The 22,605-nt window shown below is 49.4% G+C and overlaps 1 protein-coding gene across 3 annotated transcripts; it reads left to right on the forward strand.

Annotated features, from left to right (window-relative positions):
- Nucleotides 1,073-22,503, forward strand: LOC8061254 (ATPase family AAA domain-containing protein FIGL1). Of its 3 annotated transcripts, none has more exons than XM_021445925.1 (13): nucleotides 1,077-1,498; nucleotides 2,697-2,835; nucleotides 3,059-3,490; nucleotides 4,214-4,449; nucleotides 4,633-4,760; nucleotides 4,832-4,950; nucleotides 5,026-5,118; nucleotides 7,697-7,798; nucleotides 7,884-7,986; nucleotides 21,340-21,423; nucleotides 21,489-21,584; nucleotides 21,682-21,809; nucleotides 22,191-22,503. In XM_021445925.1, the coding sequence occupies exons 1-13, from the start codon at nucleotides 1,182-1,184 to the stop codon at nucleotides 22,290-22,292; spliced, it is 2,079 nt and encodes a 692-aa protein (XP_021301600.1). In that variant the 5' UTR covers nucleotides 1,077-1,181; the 3' UTR covers nucleotides 22,293-22,503. The 3 variants fall into 3 exon arrangements, with proteins under 3 accessions (XP_021301601.1, XP_021301600.1, XP_002442112.2); XM_002442067.2 differs by having other exon boundaries at nucleotides 1,080-1,498; nucleotides 3,059-3,478; XM_021445926.1 differs by lacking the exon at nucleotides 21,340-21,423 and having other exon boundaries at nucleotides 1,073-1,498; nucleotides 21,462-21,584.

Genomic DNA, 22,605 nt, shown 5'->3' on the forward strand with positions numbered 1-22,605 from the left:
ACTGAAGACATCTATTAGCATACAAACATAATCCCTCCAAATTTAAATTTTGGTTTGGCAAGTATTTAAAACAATCATGATGTAATGACTGACAAGTAACAAAGGTTCACTGATCATGTGAGCAAAGCCAACAAATCTGGTGCCACTGAACAAAGAAGACACAGGCTAGCAGATTAGCTGCTGACATGTTCACCTGCTGCAGTACTGCTGCTATCATGTTGAATGGAACTGAGGTCCTGCACCCTGGTTGGCTGTTGTGCTATTTACTTGATAGTATATTGCTCGTGCTACACTAATGAGCCCATTCCATCAAGTTAGAACTAAGTTAGTTTTAAAAGGGAAAAATAGGAACCTAAATTAGTTTTAATCAGCACTTCAACTGTCAATAACTCTCAATCTTGCACTCCATTTTCACAGGTCGCAGATTTCAGCAGAAATTCATGCCTCATCTTCTAACTGGACATCATCTATCATATATTGTCTAACCAGAGAAGCCAAGCAGGGGCATTGCACACACGGGGAGAATAATGCATTGACCAGAAAAAAGTAAAAAGAAGAACTATTGAGAGCAAGGATAAGGTAACAGAAGGCGAGTTGGGTCGGTTGCCTGACCTTGATGGGTTCCTGCAGGGCTACAACCGCTCTATGTCAATCTTGCTGGAGGGAGCTGTGGTGTCCTGGCAGAGGAGAGGCCGACGAGGCAAGAGCAGGTCAGGGCGGCCGCCAGTCCTCACCAAGTTCTTACAGGCTTGCAGCCGGGGTGGGCGGGGGTGTTGCTGCTGCTTGCAGGCTGCCGCAGCGAGCGAGGTATGGTGGGCGGCATCGTGGGCGACCTCCAGTGAGGGTGCGTCGAGTTGTGGTTGTCCGAGCGAGATAGAAGGTGAGGGTGCTGAAGGTCGAGCTGCGGTTGTCCGGGCGGGATAGAAGGACCTGAGCGTCGTGCGGCCGACCTTCGAGTCGTGCGCTTGCGGTGGTTGCAGGCAGGGGAATAGCTAGGCAAGATGGGTGAGAGGAAGGATGCGGCGGGGGAGGCAGGCCGATAGAAGGATATGACGATATCATTTGGCTCTTTTTAGTTGTAGAGACAAACAAGGCGAAAGCCAACATCTCGAAAGCCAAAGCCAAGACCTGTGAAGCCAAAAGCAAAAACTCAAACAAACAGGGCGAGACGCCGGAGCGGAATGCATCGAGGCATCGAGCACGCCCCTGAAATGGTGGAGCCGCCTCGCGTCGCCGGCTGCTCGACAAACTGGAGGGAGGAGGCGGATGAGCGGCTTCGGCGCCTCCACTCCCTCCTCTTCGGCGCCGACGCGGCGCTCGAGCACGGGGACGTCATGTTGGCACAGGCGCTCGCGCTCCGCCTCCTCGGCTTCCTCGACTGCCAGGCCCTAGCCGCAGGCGCAGGCCCCGAGGACGCCGCCTTCGTCGCGCCCATTCGCGCCGCGGCTTCCGCTCGGCTAGCCGCCGCCTCACGCGCCCGCGTCCCTGACTCCGACCGGTACGGAACACTACCTCCGTCCCCGTGTAATCCACCCCCTCACTATTTCGCGTCCGAACTCGTGGAACGCGACGGTAACTATGCGGACTGTCTAGATCCGAGGAATCTACTGCAGCTACATTATGCAGGCTGCAAATATAAAATATTATAGTTCACTTGCTGAGACGTTGCTACAAAAAAATTGCCTCGATTTACTGTATGTGTGGTTTGGTTCTCACGGATCTTTGGAATTTCCGTTCTCGATGTCTTCTATTCATCTATTCTCATCTATATGAGATGTGGTTGCACAGCAACACAGGTATTGTAGTAATATTTCCAACCAGAAGTAACATTTTGCAAAGTGCATGTGTAGATGGAAAGATATTGTGCTATTTCTTTGTATTCACATGCTCTTTGATGTTGCTGCCGATTGCCATGCTAAGGAATTCTCATTGAAACTACTTGCTCAGTTGCTCTAAGTAGCAGAATACTAGTCAGCTGGTACATGTGCTAAAGTCAGAATCTAACATGGTAAACATGTTAGTAGTGGGTAAATGGGATGTTCATAGCAAAGGAATATTCAAAGTTGACGGTGCTATTCCACCAATGCTAAGGTTATGCAAATGTTTGGGGTGCCACCATGTCCTACAAAGGATTTGTTGCTATCTAAGTTCTGTAATTGAAGCGGCAGCCTCATCCTATATTCTGGTTGTTTAATGTTTATGTTTTATTACCTAGGACAATTTTTTGTCTTTCTCATGTGTGAAACATGTCTCAGTTGTGTTCCATCTCACAGATATATTGTTTTGAGACCAGAACCTGTATTATAGTGTGCTAGCGTGAGGCCGAAAAGGGTATGTGTATCATAGGACATGATTAAGCATTTGAGGTTTGAAAAACGTGTAAATTAAGAAATGTTTGTGCAAATTTAAACCAATATTTGGAACTTCAGAAACAAGAATATTTGCAGCAACTTTAAAAATTGTGAAATGTCTCTTTATCAGTCCCAGAAGTAGTAAAAGTTGCCTTTTTATTTATTTGTCTCTTTTAGTTTAGTTAGAGTTAGAATAGCTGATGAAAACTGTTATGTATTACAAAAAAAATCACTGTTTTTGCTCATATGTGCTTGGATTCTTGAAGATTACACTATAATGTGTACGGTCTTAAATACATTCCTCTTTTACGTGTTAATACTTGCCATTGTTGTGATTGAGTTCAGTGCAGCTTTTGAGCTCGCAAGAACAGATGTTGGCTGTGTTTTTGCAAAGCAGGGTGACAATAATGTTGAAAGAATCCAGTGTTCGAAGTATTTCCAAGCTCTTCTTCAGAAGGCTAAAGCAAATGCTTCTGAACAACTGGTATGTTTTTCAACTTCTTTTACTTCTCTTTTGTGTTATTCTATATACTTTTTCTTGCCATTCTTCCTTAACGTTTCTGTTTATTAAGTTATTTCTGAAGGGTGGTGCTGTCCTTACTGCTGATTATTAAGCACTATTTGAAGAATTACATAGATTCTTAAATTATTCCGCACTAAGTTTTAGTACCTTTTCTCTGCATATGATATGCATTGAAATTTGAAAGAATGCAACATGCCAAGAGTTCTCGGTTCAATGGGCTCCATGCGTTGATGAAAGCCAAGCTGACATGGAAAATGAGAAGCTAAGCATCAGGGATTCAAAGTTAATGCTGCAAACGAAGTTGGCATCATTATATAGTAGCAAGTCCTTGAAGGCAAATGGCATACCTGACAGAAATATGTTCGAAACAGATAACTCATCTAAAGAGTGTGCTGGTGTTGAAAATAGAACAAGTCAAAATGGTAACCAGCATCCTGCTTATCTGGACGCTGAAAAGGATGAGAAATCCCGTGGGCAGTTGCAGAATGCAAAGCGTAAACATGCAGGGTTCAGAAGCCCTATATGTGAGGTTGCAAATTCTCCATCAAGTAATGATGAAGCTGATGCTCCTGCCAATGAGTTTACAACTGCCAAGAGAATGATGGTATGCACAATTGTAAGAATATGTACTTTCATCTATGCTGCTAACCTGATATTATTTGTTGTATGTACCATTTTTATGTCCTGTTTGACAAATATTTAGGACGAGGGCTTGTACGTAAATTTCATAAAACACCAATGGTTTTTAATAGATACAGTGCAGCTTTTGTTTTGTTCAGTTATAGGCTTGTAGATATTGACTGTCCACTGCCAGTCTGCTTCTGTTTATAGGTTGTAGGTCTTGTCTTCATTAGTTGATTGTTGTTAAGGTGCGAGCTTAAGTCATATCATTTTGTTTTTCTAAAGAACTTCATGGACTAGTGCCCTAGCTAGTTACATGGTTTGTCTATTTCTCACTTTTGTAGCGGCTATCACTGAATGCAATCCTGAATCACCAATACCAGTTGACAATGCCGTTTTTTTGGAAAATATTTGGGTCAAATGTTTATTTATTAAATGTTTCTCTGCAGATCATGATAATTGTTTCTTGATTAGCGATTTTGTCTCCTTCAAACTACGATTTTATCACCTTCAAACTATTTTAAGCTTGTATGCAAAATTGCAAACCCTTTAACTAAGGGGGTTATTGCATGGCATGGCACCATTTTCCACATATGTTACACACTTTTAGACTTCCATTGTGACATTGTCCCTCCCACACCTCTTTAACTGCATTGATAATAATTGTGATGTCTTGACAACCTAATTTGTGCCTCTGCTGTGTTTTTTCCTTTTCTAGGGGATGGATGTTGTGCATAAGTCTGTACGTAGTGGTCTACAAGGTGCTTCTGTATCACCGCAATGTGATAACAACCATAGTACACGGAATTATGGCGTGAGACCAAGCTGGAATTCTCGTCGTGGACCACGTGGTAGTTTTATACCCCCTATCAGAAATAATGGAGGATCAGGTACAACAATCTCACGGGTCACTGGCAAAAATGACGAGTCCATGGAAGTTTCAACAAGGAAATGGTCTGTATTTCCAACTTAAGTACCTAATACCATTTGAATTATTTTATCTTTTCCTTCTTGTGATGGTTTTGTCACTAAAGATTGTGCATCATCTATTCTATTATGCCTGATGTGGATGATAGTCACAATTACAAAATATGTATGTGCATATTATATCTTACTAATAATTTTGATAATCATCAGTATTGACATGCTTTGTGGCCCTGATGGTGAGCTTCCTGAGAAGCTGAGGAATCTGGAATCTCGCCTTATTGAACATGTCAGTAATGAAATAATGGATAGGGATCCTAATGTTCGCTGGAATGACATAGGTTTGTAGTTTCCTTGTTGGTCTTCAGGATTTCTGTTGCCCCTGTAACTAATTCATGCCTGACTGCAATAGCTGGTTTGGAACATGCAAAGAAATGCGTGACAGAGATGGTGATATGGCCACTGCTACGTCCTGATATATTCCGTGGCTGTCGGTCTCCTGGAAGAGGTCTACTGTTGTTTGGACCTCCTGTGGGTATTTATCTCATCTTCTTGTGCTGTGCCTCTCTTTTCTCAATGCTAAATATATGAACTGTTTTTCTACAGGGAACAGGCAAAACCATGATTGGAAAGGCAATAGCTGGTGAAGCCAAGGCAACATTTTTCTACATATCTGCTAGTTCACTGACAAGCAAATGGGTATTCACGGCACATTGTTTTCATTTTTTACTACTGATAATTCCATCATTTTACTATCAAAACTGCATCATCTTGATATACATGCCTTTACTCTCTTCACTCAAATTAATGTGCCATCAGAACTGTAAGAGTCCCTCCACCATTACTGGGTAAATACAACAGGAGTTGGTCAGATGTCATAATTTAAGTGGATTTGAAGTACTAGTAGGGGAAAATAATTGCGGATCGGGAGTTCATTCTTGCTTGATTGATATATAATATACTATTTGGTGGTGTGCTTGTAGCCATGGGATATATAAGGTTGTTTTCTAATGTGCATGGCAGGTGTATGGTATGTTTGGATTTAGTACCTGGTAGGGCTGTTCACGGATTAGTTGCAAACCACTCAAACCAGCAAACCAGCCCAGACCAAACCACAAAGGAGGATAGTTTGGGTCGACCCGTCTAAAAACTGTTGGACCCGTCATCTTCCTCATACACCAAATCTGAGCTGTAAGATCCATCGTTCCTTGTTACTTGCTGTTAGGAGCGAGAGCCAGCAGCACTGGCGAGCTGCATCGGCAAGCTCTGCGTCGGTGAGCTCTGCCCAGGCCACGCCAAGCTTGCCGGAGCCAAACTGCTGCTGTGGGTGCTGCGAAAAGGAAGATCTCGTCGGTGTTGTGGCACGGACATGAAACTGCAGCCTTGACGCGGAGCTGCGACGCAAACTGCGATCTTGACACGGAGCTGTGTTGCTGTAGCCTGGACGTGTCGACGCTAGACTGGTGGCACTTGCTGTGAGGTCAGCCTAGCAGAAGTTAGGCAGAGCCGTGGTGCTGGACGGCATGCTGTATCCAGTAGCGGTTGAAGCGGTGCACAACAAGGAAAGCGTGGTTTAAACGGCCTATTACCTAGGAGATAAGCCCTGACCGTAGCTGCCTGTAATAATGATATGTTCCCCAGCCCAAAAACTTTGTTCTAACTATTTTTCCAAAAAGACCTGCTTCATGTTTCATCTCTCAAACAAAACAGAAGAGCCAGTTTCATACTATGATTTTTGCATCCCTCATTCTGTTTTCTGTGTTCCCATTCCTCAATCCCATCAACCTATCAACTTGTTTGCGACTAGACCCATGCTTCAGGAGCCAGGAGGTAGCCAAGATTAGATTTGGTGGTTTGTTATCTTATATAGATAGGGAGCCATGTTCACTAAGTCCCCATCGCACATCCACTACAACCTAGCTGATTTGTTACTGGCGAGGTCGTGGGCAGCAACCATCCAGTCCCTTGACTACAACTTTCACTTTGAGGGTGCATTTGGCAGGGATCCAGATTTTTGTAGAAATGTTTCAGATCCAGATTCTCGGGAAATGTTTTGGATGATGAATCAGACTCACTTTGTGAAACTGTTTAGATGTTATTTTGGATTCTATGCGATTTTCTTTATAAAAAGAATCATATCATATAAATGAAATATGCTTCAAAAAAGTTCTGAAACTTTTTGTGGTGAAGAACAACTTCATTACAGCCCATTTTAATTTGTTGCACTAAAAAAGGATTATACTGAAAACTATAATTATTGGTGCGCAGTAGGGAAACTAGAATCCATGCAAAACCAGGCTTGCAGGTTTTGAGCTCCAACAGAGGAAATACGAATCGCTCCATACTGTTTCACACCTGAAATATTTTGTGGTTGCTGCGTTTGGTAACATTTCTGCTGTTTCTTGGTAGAATTGGAACTGATTCAGTCTTCCAAACTAGGGATGGCAATGGGTAATTACCCGCTGGGTATGTGTTACCCATACCCTTACCCACGAGAAAATATTTTACCCGCCAATTTACCCATATCCGTGCATGGGTAAAAGTTTTTTCCCATACCCTTACCCATGCGGGTAACGGGTAACCTATGGGTTATCTTTACCCATGATTTGAAGAATATTTACTATGAAAAAATACATGTTTTAATATATCAGGCTCCCAAATTTAGCCAAAATATCATAAATCATTAATAAACTCTTCTATATGAACACACAATCAAATGATCTAATGGATAAATCCATCATTACTAGATAACAAGTCATAAAATCGACAAGTTCTATGATTCTAGTATAATTTATCGGTTTCAATTTATCCATGGGTTAACGGGTATGGGCAATGCAGTCTCATACCCTTACCCGCTGGGTAAAGCTTTTTTCCCATTATCTTACCCATGGGTACAAAAAATAGCCATACCCTTACCCTAATGAGGTAATTACCCATCGGGTTTCGGGTAAAAATTACCATCTTTATTCCAAACCATATCTAGTTCAGTGGTGAAACCCTGTATAATAAAGAATTTTGAAAAGAAAAACTAACACCAAAATCCTGAGTGTTTTGTTTTGTTGTCCTTGTGCATGATGCTGTACGGTAGCATAGCATCCACAGAGCACTCTAATCCTTATTCACCCCACCGCCTCACCCGCCCTAGTTTCCACTGCATCATTGAAAGTACATAAGGTCCACAACCACAGGGTGGCATATCTGCAGCAGCCCCCATAATAGCAAATGATGGTAATTATTCTGTTTTCAGATAGTGTTTCTTATTCTTTTGCTTGTGCAGATTGGTGAGGGTGAAAAACTTGTTAGGGCACTTTTTGGTGTGGCCAGTTGTCGTCAACCTGCTGTCATATTTGTGGATGAGATAGACTCATTATTGTCTCAGGTTTGTTGATTCTGATGTCTTGTTTTTGTTATGCCCATATACATCATGTTTTGTGGACTCCTGATAGCCTTTAACATGATTGCAGCGCAAATCAGATGGTGAACATGAATCAAGCAGGAGACTGAAAACACAGTTTCTAATTGAGATGGAAGGTTTTGACACTGGAAATGAGCAAATCTTACTTATAGGTACCTCAAACATCAAATGTAAAAAATGCTCAGTTTAAGGCTTTGAGCATCATAGCAATCTTCAGCTTTGTGTTTCTTTTTAACGCATCATGGCATAGGTAGATTGTATAGACAACTACAGTTTGAAGTTATATGCTGTTGTGGACTCCTTTGTAGGCCGGCAGTACCAGCGCAGGGGCAGGCGTGCCGCAGCCAATAGTGGCTAAGGCGCCTCTAGTTAGTTTTAGAAGTCAATAAGTTGGGAGGGATTTTAGGATCTCTGTTTTGGTTTGTTAGGGAAAGCACCTAACCTATAAAGGTGGCTTAGAAAGGATGTAATCGGTATCGAAGGAAATAGAACCTCCCAAAAGTGGGCGGGTTTCCCTTCGACGGAGTCCACAGGCGCTTCAGCCGTGGCCACCGGCGACGAATCCTCCGCTCAGTTTCCCCGATACACTCTGCATTCCAATTCTCAATCTCACCTACTCCTCCGTTCTCCCCTGCGTACCCCACAGCGGCAACGCCGTATCAATTTGGTATCGGAGACCCTTCTGGGTGCATCGACAACCATGTCCGGCACTCCTGTCGATCCTGCAGCCATGGAGGCGCGGCTGGATGCGAAATTTGATCGCATGTTCGCCCAGCTCACCACCATCACCAACCGCCTCAACTCCCACGACCAGCGAATGGCTCGCATCGAGATCGGCAAGCCTGATGCTGGTAAAGGCACTGGCAGAGCAGAGGATTAGGATGGCGGAGACGACACACACCGTCAGGATGCGGACGCCGACGCGTACGACCTCGAGCGCGATCGTGCGTGGAACGAGTACCGCGAGCGGGAGCCGCTTCGCCTACGGGGCTGACTCACGGGATCGGGCCCCCTACGAGTATCGAGACTGCCGCGACGACCGCGACTGTTACGATTGGAGCAGACACGGCTATGACTCGCGCGGTGGACGTTGTTGCTTCGATCGCGATGGACGTGGTGACCGCGACTTCGGCTACGCTGGCCGCGGTGACCGCGGCTATGGACGAGGCTGCCGCGACTATGACCGTGGTGGAGGCGGATTCATCGATCGCCACCGAGAGCAACACAGGCCGCCCAAAATCCCCTTTCCCACCTTCAACGACGAGTCTGATCCTCTGACCTGGCTCAACAAGTGCGACAATTTCTTCCGTGGACACCGTGTTCCAGAGGATGAGAAGGTGTGGATGGCGTCCCTGCACCTTGACGGCACCGCTGTTGAATGGTACTACCAGATGGAGCGTGACTTCAGCATGGTGCCTTGGCCGCACTTTGTCGACTTCGTCAACCTTCGCTTCGGGCCACCGATCCGCACCAACTCCATTGCCGAGATCAAGGCCCTGGTCCGCACAGGCTCAGTGGAGGACTACTTGCAGCGGTTCCTCGCCCTGCTCGCACGCTGTGACAACCTCGCAGCACGGACGGTGATCGACCTGTACACGGGTGGGTTGGGCCAGCCACTGGCCCACGATGTCGAGATGCAGTACCCCGCCAATCTTCAGAAGGCCATGAGTCTCGCAAGGGCATAGGAGCAGCGCCATGCGGAGGCTTCGACGGTCAACAGCTCTGCTGTACCTAAACCATCTGCCCGCCGTGTCATCGTGTCGGCCAGCACTGGTGTCTCCAGCGCCCCTGCATCAGACAGCAAGACAGAGGGCCCCCGCCCTCGCTTTCGCCGTCTCTCGGCGGCCAAGATGGAGGAGAAAAGGCAGAATGGGCAGTGCTACTTTTGCCCTGAGCCTTACAACAAAGATCATAAGTGCGCCACCAAGGGCGGTGTCTTCCTCGTGGACCTGGCGGAGGGCGAGGAGCACCCACTCAGTGAGATCAACGACTTGGAGATCTCCCTCTCCGCGCTAACCGGCCTCAACTCTGCGGATTCTATGCTACTGCAGGTCATAGTGGGCAGCGTCTAGCTCCGGGCGTTGGTGGACACGGGCTCCACCCACACGTTCGTCCACTCCGCGGTTGCGCAGCGCTTGGGTCTCACCGTCACGCCACGCACCGGCCTCAGCGTCATGGTGGCCAATGGCGACCGGGTGCGCAGCCCGGGTGTCTGCCTCGCTACTCCAGCCACCATTGGCGGCGAGGCCTTCTCCATTGACTGTTTCGCACTCGACTTGGGTGGCTTCGATCTGGTCCTTGGCGTCCAATGGCTCCGGATGCTGGGGCCCATCGTCTGGGATTTCGGCGCCCTGGCAATGTCCTTCTGGTCCAACGGCCGTTCTCATCACTGGACTGGCATGAACAAGGTGTGGCCGTCCGCACCATTGCTGACCCTCGTGCGGTGCTGGAGGAGCTGCTGCAGTCGTACCAAGACATTTTTGAGGAACCCCGTGGTCTGCCACCACCACGGCGCCATGACCACAAGATCCACCTCTTGCCAAGCACTCCACCGGTGGCGGTGCGCCCGTACCGGTACCCGCAGCTCCTCAAGGACGAAATCGAGCGGTAGTGCGAGGACATGCTCAGTCAAGGGATCATCAGGGAGTTGACCTCACCATTTTCCTCCCCGGTGCTCCTCGTCCGCAAGCACGATGACAGTTGGCGCTTCTGCGTCGACTATCGCGCCCTCAACGATGCCACCGTGAAGGACAAGTTTCCGATTCCTGTGGTCGACGAGCTACTCGACGAGCTGAACGGTGCCCGCTTCTTCACCAAGATTGACTTACGCAGCGGGTACCACCAGGTGCGCATGCATCCGGATGACGTCGCCAAGACAGCCTTTCGGACCCACCGCGGGCATTTCAAGTTCCTCGTCATGCCTTTTGGCCTCATTAATGCGCCGGCGACATTTCAGGCTCTCATGAACGATGTGCTCAAATCATTCATCCGCCGCTTTGTCTTGGTTTTTTTTTTTGATGATATTCTAATCTACAGCCACTCGTGGGCTGAGCACTTACAACATGTCAAAGCTGTGCTGCAATAGATGCGTGACCATCATCTCTTCGCCAAGCGCTCCAAGTGTTCCTTCGGTGAGCCATCTATGGCCTACCTTGGCCACATTATCACAGCCAAGGGGGTCACCATGGATGCGGACAAGGTCGGTGTCGCCGCACCGCTGGCTGCTCTCCTCAAACGGGAAGCCTTCACCTGGATAGCGGAGGCCGACGCCGCCTTCCTCGCCCTCAAGACAGCGCCTGTTCTTCAGCTTCCGGACTTCACCAAGCGGTTCGTTGTGGACTGCGATGTGTCCGGCGCTGGGTTTGGTGCTGTGCTGCACCAAGGCGATGGCGCCATTGCTTTCTTCAGCCGGCCAGTTGCTCCTCATCATGCCAAGCTGCCAGCTTATGAGTGTGAGCTCATTGGGCTGGTCAAGGCTGTTCGTCACTGGCGGCCGTACATCTGGGGTCGGGCGTTCACCATTCGCACCGACCACTGGAGCCTCAAGTTCCTCCTCGACCAGCGCCTAACGACAATTCCTCAGCACACATGGGTGTCCAAGCTATTTGGTTATGACCTCACGGTCGAGTACCGCGCCGGCAAGCTCAACACCGTGGCGGACGCGCTGTCCCGCCGTGACGAGGAGGCAGCAGCCTTGGCTCTCTCTGGGCCTCTCTTCACCGACTATGATACCCTACGTGCTGAGCTGCTGGATGATACGACAGCCCAGAACCTCTATAACCAGCTTGCTGCAGGCACGGCGCCGGACGACTGGCAGTTGGTCGACGGCTTGCTGCTATACAACAGCCGTGTGTTCGTTCTTGACGGCTCCAGCTTGTGGTCACAACTGCTCCAAGATGCTCATGAGGCTACCCATGAGGGTGTCCAGAAAACACTCCATCGGCTGCGGGCTTCCTTTTACAAAAACCGCACCCATCGGTTAGTCTGCGATTTCGTTCACGGCTGCGCCGTCTGTCAGCGTAACAAGATAGAGCATCTCCACCTGGCTGGTCTTCTACACCGGTGCCGACTCATGTCTGGAGTGACATTGCCATGGATTTTGTGGAGGGATTTCCACGAGTCGGTGGCAAATCGGTCATCTTGACCATCATCGACCGCTTTTCCAAGATGGCTCATTTCGTGGCTCTCAGCCACCCTTATTCCGTGCAGTCAGTAGCCCAGGCATTCTTCGACAACATTGTTCGGCTTCATGGTTTTCCTTGCTCGATTGTCAGCGACCGGGACACGGTCTTCACCAGCCGCTTTTGGGAGGAATTGTTCAAGTTGGCTGGTGTAAAGCTTCTGCGCAGCTCAGCCTTTCACCCTCAGACGGATGGTCAGTCAGAGGTCACCAACCGGATCATTGTTATGTACTTGCGGTGCTTAGCCGGTGATCGCCCTCGCTCTTGGTTGCAGTGGTTGCCATGGGCGGAGTATTGCTTCAACACTTCATATCAGTCTGCTCTTCGGACCACACCATTTGAAGTGGTTTATGGCAGAGCGCCGCCGGCTCTGGTGTCCTACACTCCAGGCGCAGCCCGTGTGGCTGCTATTGATCGCCAGCTCCAGGACCGTGACACGTTCCTGGCAGAAATTCGTGAACGCCTCATCTTTGCTCAGGACACCATGCGCGAACACCACAACCAGAAAGGTCGCCATGTGGAGTTCGCTGTTGGTGATTGGGTACTGCTTCGTCTGCATCAGAGGACTGCTGTTGGCATCACAGCAGCCTCCCCTTTGAAGCTTGCTCCACGCTATTTTGGGCCGTATCAGGTGGTGGAGCGGTTTGGAGCAGTCGCTTATTGCCTGCAGCTGCCTCGGAAGGCGCGCATTCATGATGTCTTCCATGTTGCTCTACTGAAGAAGTTCACTGGTGATCCGTCTGCTACAATCATGCCTCCACTAGACATCCTTCGTGGACGCGTGGTTCCTTCTCCTACTCAAGTGGTCCGTGCTCGTCTTAATAGAGGGCATTGGGAGCTCTTGGTGCAGTGGGATGGCTGCACTGCTGCTGATGCTACTTGGGAACCCATTGCCGAGTTTAAGGAGCGTTATCCGCTGTTTCAGCTCGTGGACGAGCTATTTGTTGGGGAGGAGAGAAATGTTGTGGACTCCTTTGTAGGCCGGCAGTACCGGCGCAGGGGCAGGCGTGCCGTAGCCAATAGTGGCTAAGGCGCCTCTAGTTAGTTTTAGAAGTCAATAAGTTGGGAGAGATTTTAGGATCTCTATTTTGGTTTGTTAGGGAAAGCACCTAACGTATAAAGGTAGCTTAGAAAGGATGTAATCGGTATCGAAGGAAATAGAACCTCCCAAGAGCGGGCGAGTTTCCCTTCGACGGTGTCCACAGGCGCTTCAGCCGTGGCCACCGGCGAAGAACCTTCCGCTCTGTTTCCCCAATACACTCTGCGTTCCAATTCTCAATCTCACCTACTCCTCCGTTCTCCCCTGCGTACCCCACAGCGGCAATGCCGTATCATATGCATGTCCAATGGAGTTGATATTGAACTTTCGACAAAAACACCAAGCAAAAGGAAACAGAAAAGAGAAACAATATAAAGGAGAGTTCATATTGAACCTTGGGTAGACTAGTGTGAGAGCTTAGTTTTGACATAATCTGATCTACGAGTATTGCTGTGGAGGTTGTAGGGATGGAATATTGGGGGATGGGGTTTAGGCAGGCGGCGGCTAGTGGGCGTCATGGTGACCACGGTGCAGCAGTAGAGAGCGAGAGAGATCAAGAGGGCTTAGGGGAAGCCTAGCAACAAAATTGTTGCTCTGCTTAATCATCTCATTACTGTTTGGGGATATTTATCCCTTCCTAAACAACCAACTCAGATCATATTCAAGGACTAAGATTCTAAATAAAGGAAATAACAAGTTAGGGAGATAATCTGGGCCATTAGTCCCTAATGGCTGGCGCCATCCTAGCCACTAGTGTGCCGGCATAACATCTCTCCCCGCCTCATCAAATAGCTTGTCCTCGAGCTGAACATCTGGGTAAAGATCCCTGAACGCTTGGAGCAGCTCCCAAGTGGCTTCCTCAACACTCATGCGGCGCCATTGGGCGAGGATGTGCTAGAAGCCACGATGAACCTAGTGTCCAAGACACGCTCTAGAGCAGGTAGCAAGCGGCTATCATGTGTGGGGTGCACCGGTGGGGTTGTGGTCAGAGGATTGCCATGGAACAACTTCAACAGCCCCATGTGAAACATCGTGTAGGTGGGCACCCTCCGATAGCTGGAGCTGGTAGGCCACCGTGCCGATGTGCACGAGAATCTAGAATGGGCCAGCATAGCTAGGGTCGAGCTTTCCCTTGGCTCAAGGCTCGAGCGAGTGCGTGAGTGCGTAGAGTGGTGAAGGCATAGCCACACCTAGTCTCTCAATGCAAACTCCAGTTCATGGTGGTTGGCATCGTAGTAGCGCTTTGAGACTTGCTGAGCATGGAATATATGCTCCTGGACCCCCGAAGGAAGTTGTCGTGCTCGCGAAGGAGATGGTTGACAGTGTCCGTGCGGGCGGTGCTCGCCGCGTACGACAACAAGGGCGGAGGAGGTTGCCTGTAGACAACTTGGAACGACATTGCACGGAGGGGCGATATGGAAGGATGTGTCATAGTAGTACTCTGCGCACGGGAGCTAAGCAACCCATGCTGGTGGTCGGTCGCCATTGACGCAGCGCAGGTATGTGGCGAGCAGTTTGTTCACCACCTCAGATCATCCTTCTGTGGTTGGAAGGTCGTGCTCATGCGGAGGGTGACACCTTCCATCTTGAAGAGGTTGTGCCACACATGACATGTGAAGACAGGGTGATGATGGAGGTAGGGAACCTATGGAGGTGAACAACCCCTTCGAAGAACAATCCCCTCGAAGAATGCCCTCACAATGGACGTGGCGGTGTACAGGTGACTGAGGGCGATGAAGTGGGCGTACATGGAGAAGCGGTCAACGACGATGAGGATGACCGATTTGTCTTGGACCTTGGGCAGGCCCTCGATGAAATCCATAGGGCGATTGTCACTACTTACGGACCCAAACTTGGGTGATCTATCCATTACTAGGATGAAGCTTGGATGAAATCTATTGAAATGTCAGCCCACACCTCAAGGGGCTCAATAGACCGGTGGGTTGCAGGGACTTTGTCTTGTTGCGCTAGCACGTGCCGTAGTCGCGCACCAAGGTGCGGTCACTAGCGATGAAGAAATTGCCCCGCAGCCACTGTAGCGTCTTTTGGGGCCCTTGTGACCTGTCGTGTGAGCAAGAGAGCACCTGGTGGCGTAAATCGGAGTGCTCGGAGACAAAAATGCGTGAGGGAGACATTGAGATGTAGTGACTTTGACAATTTTCACATTTGTAAACTCAATAATATAAAAGTTATTGATGATTTATATTCCCAATGTTTGACCCAAACCTTGTCCAAAACAACTTCTAAATCCTATACGGAGGGAGTATATAACTAGTATGTTGTGAAGAGGACTGGAGGAGTAGCTCTAGTCGAAGCCGCAGCTGCCGCTTTTTCCCGTACACCATTTTTTTCCTCCCTTTTTCTCATGCCTCGGCCTTCTTCTCCTTGTTAGTGTTTGAACCTCTGCTGGTGCCTGTATCTCCTCCGCTGGCACCTAGTCCTTCGTCCTCCGCCTCTTTCCTGTCGGTGACTCTTGTGAATAGGATTAGTATTCCATAATGAATAGATTACAGGAGAGGGGTTACATATATAGAGAGAGTACAAGGGCCAAAGGGCCAGATAGTTAATGACTAATAGGCAGTCCCGAAGGGGCGTGAGCAGGACCCGAGGGGGTTGGATACAGGGGAAGAGTTCACACTAACAGCCCCCCGCAGTCAGAACGTCAGCGGAGCGGACATTCAGGCTGGAGCGAAAGTCCATGAAGACAGTGGAGGGAAGACCCTTCGTGAAGACATCAGCAAACTGTGATGTGGTGGGAATATGCATGACACGGACAACACCAATAGCGACCCGTTCCCGGACGAAGTGAAGATCAATTTCCACATGCTTGGTACGCTGGTGTTGCACGGGGTTGGTGGAGAGGTAGACGGCACTGACGTTGTCACAGTAGACGAGGCAGGCGGTGTCCAGAGGATGATGAAGTTCCTGTAGGAGCTGTCGTAGCCATGGGGCCTCTGCAACGCCGTTGGCAACAACACGGTATTTGGCCTCAGGGCTAGAACGGGAGACGGTGGGCTGTCGCTTCGAAGACCAAGATACAAGGCTGCTGCCGACGAAAACTGCGTACCCAGAGGTGGAGCGACGAGTATCGGGGCAGCCAGCCCAGTCAGCATCAGTATACACAGTAAGTTGTGTTGGAGATGACCGGGGAATGACAAGGCCGTAGTCGAGGGAGCCCTGAAGATAACGCAGAATCCGTTTGGCAGCAGCTAGATGAACCTCCTGAGGGTCATGCATATGTAGACAAACTTGCTGGACAGCGTACGCAATATCAGGTCTGGTGAATGTTAAGTACTGGAGGGCGCCGACCAGACTGCGATATGCTGAAGGGTCAGTGACAGGAGGCCCATCAGAGGTAGAAGTCTTGGCGCAAGTGTCGACAGGAGTGGAACAAGGCTTGCAGCCGCTCATGCCATGGCGATCCAGTATGTCCAAGGTATATTGCTGCTGAGAGAGAAACAAAGTGTCACTTCGACGCTGAACAACCATGCCGAGAAAATGGTGGAGGGGTCCAAGATCCTTCATGGCAAACTCGGTCTTGAGAGCATCAATGACCCGACGGAGCAGCTGGTCAGAAGAGGCAGTGAGTACTATGTCATCTACGTATAGGAACAAGTAGACAGTGTCGGTGCCGTGGCGGTAGATGAACAAGGACGTGTCAGTCCGTGCTTCAGAGAACCCCATGCTGAGAAGGTGGGAAGCAAAGCTACTGTACCATGCCCGAGGTGCCTGCTTGAGACCATACAGTGATTTGTTGAGTTTGCATACATGACCAGGAAGAGCAGAATCAATAAATCCTGTCGGCTGGGAGCAATATACAGTCTCAGAGAGAGTCCCATGGAGAAAGGCATTCTTCACGTCTAGTTTATGGATCGGCCAATCACGAGAGTGAGCAATGGTGAGAACTGTACGAACTATTGTAGGTTTAACCACAGGGCTGAAAGTTTCATCATAATCAATGCTAGGTCGTTGAGTGAATCCGCGAAGTACCCAGCGGGCTTTGTTTCTGTCAAGAGACCCATCAGCATGAAATTTGTGCTTAAATATCCATTTACCAGTGACCACGTTGGCTGTAGCGGGGCGAGGGACCAGATCCCAAGTATGGTTGTCCATGAGAGCAGCATACTCCTCTTCCATTGCTCGTCGCCAGTGAGGATCAGCGAGGGCATCACGGCAAGAGCGAGGGATTGGAGAGAGGGGCTCAGTGTGCAGACCAAAGCGAACTTGACGAAATCCAGATTTCCCGCGGGTCATCATCTCATGATTATTGACAATAGGGGAAATGGGAACAGCACCAGCAGGCGGAACTTCCTTGATATAGCAAGGCGGGGAAGGAACCATGCTGGAACGTCGTGGTGGCTGTGGGCTGGGAGGCGAAGCCGGTGGAGGGGGTCGCCGAGTGTAGACGTGGATGACAGGAGGCTTGTTGTAGCAGGAAGGTGGTAGTGGTGCTGCCTGTGGTGCCAAGGACACCGTGGGCACCTGAGGGACCCCATGATCATGGGATGTTGGGGGATCCTGAGGTGCTGCTGGAAGCACCGCGGAATCCGGGGGCGCCGGAGGCGTCTGCCGTGGAGAAGACACCGAGGACACATGCCCAGGTGTACCAGGGAGAACTGGGGGCATGTCCAGAGGCGCTGAGAAGCCAGGTGGAGGAGCGCGGGGCGCTGACCGAGACGGGCCAGCCGGCACAACAGCCACAGGCTGAAACCTCGGGGTTCCTGCAGAGAAAAAGGGAGCTACAGGGAGCTCTTCATTAGTTAGAAAATCAAGTTCAGTAGGTGGAGGAGAGGGGCGGTGGTGCTGGAAGGGAAAGGATGATTCGTCAAAAACGACGTGTCGGGAAATAATGACACGGTTAGTGGCGAGATCAAGGCACCGATATCCTTTGTGGTCAGCAGAGTAACCAAGGAAGGAGCACAAGGTAGAGCGAGGAGCAAGTTTGTGTGGGGAAGTGGTTGTGAGATTGGGATAGCAAGTGCTGCCAAACACTCGAAGCTCATGGTAGGAGGGATGGAAGTCGTAGAGGGTGAAGAAAGGGGTGGACATATGCAGTGTTTTGGTGGGGAGACGGTTGATGAGATAGGTGGCAGTGGCTAGAGCATCTGCCCAGTAGTGAGGGGGCATGGATGCTTGGAAGAGAAGGGTGCGAATGACGTTATTTGTTGTGCGAAGAATGCGCTCAGCCTTGCCGTTTTGCTGCGAGGTATAAGGGCAAGACATACGGAGTGAGACGCCTTTGGAAAGAAGGCGCGGGAAGTGGAGTTGTCGAATTTGCGACTGTTATCACACTGGACAGATTTAATGCAACACCCAAATTGAGTGAGAGCATAGGCGAAAAAGTGAGAAAGAGTAGAAAAAGTGTCGGACTTAAGGCGAAGGGGGAAGTCCAAAGAAAATGAGTGCAATCATCGAGAATAGCTAAGTAATATTTAAAACCAAATACACTAGGAACAGGGGAGGTCCACAGGTCACAGTGTATCAAATCAAAAGGTTTTGAAGCTCGGGAGGTGGAACTAGTGAACGGTAGACGGACATGCCGACCGAGTTGACAAGCATGACACAAGGAGACGTCGCTAGTCTTGTTGGTGATGATAGAAGAAGACTGAAGAAGCTGCTGAAGGGCATCCTTGCCGGGGTGGCCGAGACGACGATGCCAATCAATTGGTGAAGGAGTGGCGACGAGGGCACACGGGTTGGAAGAAGACGATGGCAGCTGCAAGGTGTAGAGGGGCCCTGTGCTGTCACATCAGCGAAGAGTGGTCCTTGTATGCAGATCCTTCACAGACAGACCAGCAGGGTCAAATTCAATGGACACAAAATTGTCAGTAGTAAATTGGCGAACGGAGAGCAGATTTTTGAGAATAGAGGGAGCTACAAGAACGTTGTTGAGGTGAAAGGGCCTGGGAATGGTTGAGAAACCAGTGCCCACAACAGGAATAGTAGCTCCATTGCCGACAATGATGGAGGTGTGAGAACAGGGGAAAGGAGAAGGGGTGATCATACCAGGACTGGAAGCAATATGAGAGGTCGCACCCAAGTCGACGACCCACTCCGAGTTGCCTGGCGGGTTGAGGGTGACTGTGCTGAAAGCGGCGGCGAGACATTAAGGATCCCATGGAGCCCAGGCAGGGGCTGGAGTTGAAGCTTGAACCTGGGATTGCAGACCAGCGCTAGGCAGAACAGGATGCTGGAATGGCGCTGGAGTCATCCCAGGGAAGGAGGCGCCAGCCAGCATGGCTTGCTGCTGCTGGGGTGGGAAGCCGACGCGAGGGGAAGACGCACGAGGTCCACCTGGGGCACCAGGGGTGGATCCAGGCCACATGTGAATGGACCCAGTCCACGGGTGCAGGAAGGAGGGCCATGGCGAGCCGTTGTGGCCACCAGTACCGCCTTGGTTGCCTGGGCCGCCTGGGCCACGGCCCCCGCGGCGACGGCGGCCGCGACCACCGGAGGAGCTCCCCCCGGGAAAGAAGGTCCTTGGGGAGGACGAGGGGTGGCAGCCACCTTGCTGGATGGCGACGCGACGAAGGCCGAGGGAGGCGGTGTAGACTGTGCCATGTTGAGTTCAGCCAAGTGCAGATCGCTGCGGACGTCGGTGAAGGAGGGGAACGGCCGCTGGCGAGTGATGAGCTGGGACATGAACTGGAAGCGCTCATTGAGGCCTCTCAGAACATTCAGCACATGGGTGCGGTCGGTGACGGGTTCGCCAAGAGCAGCAAGAGCATCAGCTTTGTTCTTCATCGTGCGGCAGTAGTCGTCGATGGAGAGAGCGCCCTGGGAGAGATTGCGGAATTCAGCATCGAGGATCAAGGCCTGGGATTCCTGATTTCCCAGGAACTGCTGCTCGATCCGAAGCCAAGCCATCCGAGCAGAGATGCCGGTGTGCTCGTGGATAATGTCCAGGACGTCGGGAGATATGCTGTTGAACAGCCAGGAGACGACCACGCAGTCCATGCGTGGCCATGCCGGATCGTTGAGGGGAGGCACATCTTCCAGAACGTTATCTGTCAGATGGAACTGGCCGAGAGTGAGGAGAACATAGCCGCGCCACTTGGAGTACAGGGGCGACTGGAGCTCGAGGACGATGGGGACCAGGTTCTTGATGTTCTGAACTGCCGCAGCTTGAGTGTGGAGGTGAGCGATGGCCGCAGCATCCGAGGAAACGGACCGATCGTCATCATCATGGGTGTCGTCGCGGTGGGATTCAGCGCGGAGACGATCGCGAAGGGCCGCGACCTCCTGCTCCAGGGCGTCGGCGGCGGCGCGGACGCGCTCTTGGGCAGCGGCAGCAGACGTGTGCAACTCGGCCTCCCTGTGGAGTTGCTCGCTGCACGTCGTGTTGACGGAGTGGAGGGAGGCGTCCTCATCTTCCAGTGCCTTGGCAGCGGCGAGGGTTTCGTCGCGCAGCCGGGTGGCGGTGGAGATGGCATCGGTGGGGGCAGAGGCGCCAGCCATGGAGGAGCGCAGCCGTCGAGAGGGCACGCGCGGGGCTCGAAGGGACGAGCGCGGGCGCGGCAACCTACGACGCGCGCGAGAACAGAGGAGCGGAAGCGAGAGGGAGAGGGCACAGGTCCTATCGGACGGCTGATACCATGTGAATAGGATTAGTATTCCATAATGAATAGATTACAGGAGAGGAGTTACATATATAGAGAGTACAAGGGCCAAAGGGCCAGATAGTTAATGACTAATAGGCAGTCCCGAAGGGCCCTGAGAGCAGGACCCGAGGGGGTTGGATACAGGGGAAGAGTTCACACTAACACCTCTAAAAATGGATCGGATATGACTGATATTGCATTTGGTTTCATTTTTCTGTCCAGTGTTCGGATTTGAATACGGATAGTATCAACCATGCCGGATAGGATACTATTGGATGACATTATAAATATACGATTTTAGTATTTGGATACGAATACGGTATCGGATGTTGAATATTTGGACTCAGATACGGACTTAGAAAATATTTGTACCATTTTCACCCATACTCTTGCCTTTGCCTGTCTCTGCCTGGTCCCGTACCGGGGCCTGTAGCCTAGATCTGGAGTCAAGCACCTGTCCTCTGGAAGCAGCATACCTTGATCGATGAACGGTGGTCTTAGGACTAGCCTCGATCATACAATCTGATAACATTTTCCTCCACTCGCTGTAACTACAACTCATGTATGTTAGTCTTGTAAATTTGTTGCATGTATTTTAAATGTTATGAAAAACTTGAAACATGGGGCATCTAATAAAGGATGGCGAGTAAACTAGTAGCATACTGATGGAGCAAATGATGGCAGGAGCAACAAACAGACCCCAGGAACTGGATGAAGCAGCGCGTAGGCGACTCACAAAACGTCTATACATCCCTCTTCCTTCATCAGGTAATACTATTTCTTTTCTTTTATACTTATCATTGCAGAAACCTTAGTGCACTGTGGTTGTGAAGAAGCACGGGCTTGGATAATTCGCAATCTATTGGAGAAAGATGGTCTTTTCATGCTCTCGGAAGAAGAAACAAGTGCTATCTGTAAATTAACTGAAGGTATAACCATCCAAGTTTCTTAATGTTGCTATTATCTTATCAGCTTGAGGTGATCATACTGAATTTAGCTGCTTTAAATAATCCTTACTATTTCCAGGCTACTCAGGATCTGACATGAAAAACTTAGTGAAAGATGCCTCAATGGGACCCCTAAGAGAGGCTCTTCAAAGGGGCGTTGAAATCACAAAGCTCAGCAAGGAGGATATGCGACCAGTGATGCTGAAGGTATTAGTCCACAAAATCAGCGATTTCTGGTCATCTAATAAAAAGAAAAAGAAGTTTTATTTGCTCAAAGGATCACTTTTGATGTCGAGTAGTACTCCTTCCATCCCCAAAAGAATGCAATTCTAGAACAACGTCATGTTTTAGTATATCGACCGATTATAGATATTTATAATATTAAATAAATACCATTAGATTAATTACAAAATTTATTTTCATAATAAATTGATTTGGAGCCATAAATATGAATATTATTTACTAGAAAACTTAGTCAAACGTGAAACACTTTAAGTAGCATGCAACCCATAGTTGCATCCTTTTAGGGACATAGGTAGTATAACTCACCTTATTTATGAAGTTTATTATGCTTATTGAAATGTGCAGGATTTCGAGAATGCTATGCAGGAGGTAAGACCTTCTGTTTCCTCAAGCGAGCTGGGAACTTATGAAGAATGGAACATGCAATTTGGGAGCCTATCGATCTAGTTTATGGGGAGGCATAGAAAAAAAAGGAGTTCAATGGTTTTAGTCGGAATGTGACATCTATAACACCTCGCTGAACTTTAGAAGTTCAGCAGTAGAACACCAATGTTTTAAAGCATCAAAATTTGAACAGTCTATTTGGAGTACTGAGTAATTTCCTGGAGCCTACGATATCAAATCAATTCAAATGGCTTTGAATATTCTTTTCTGGAAATTTGTTTTCCTCGGTTTTGCTTGACATATGACTTTGGATGCCTTTAGTTGGGCTTTTGGGAGCTATGTTGCTTTCAAAAAGTCAAAAACCAACCAAAGGGGT

The sequence above is a fragment of the Sorghum bicolor genome, chromosome 8 (assembly GCF_000003195.3).
Source record: "Sorghum bicolor cultivar BTx623 chromosome 8, Sorghum_bicolor_NCBIv3, whole genome shotgun sequence".
Classification (NCBI taxonomy): Eukaryota; Viridiplantae; Streptophyta; class Magnoliopsida; order Poales; family Poaceae; genus Sorghum; species Sorghum bicolor.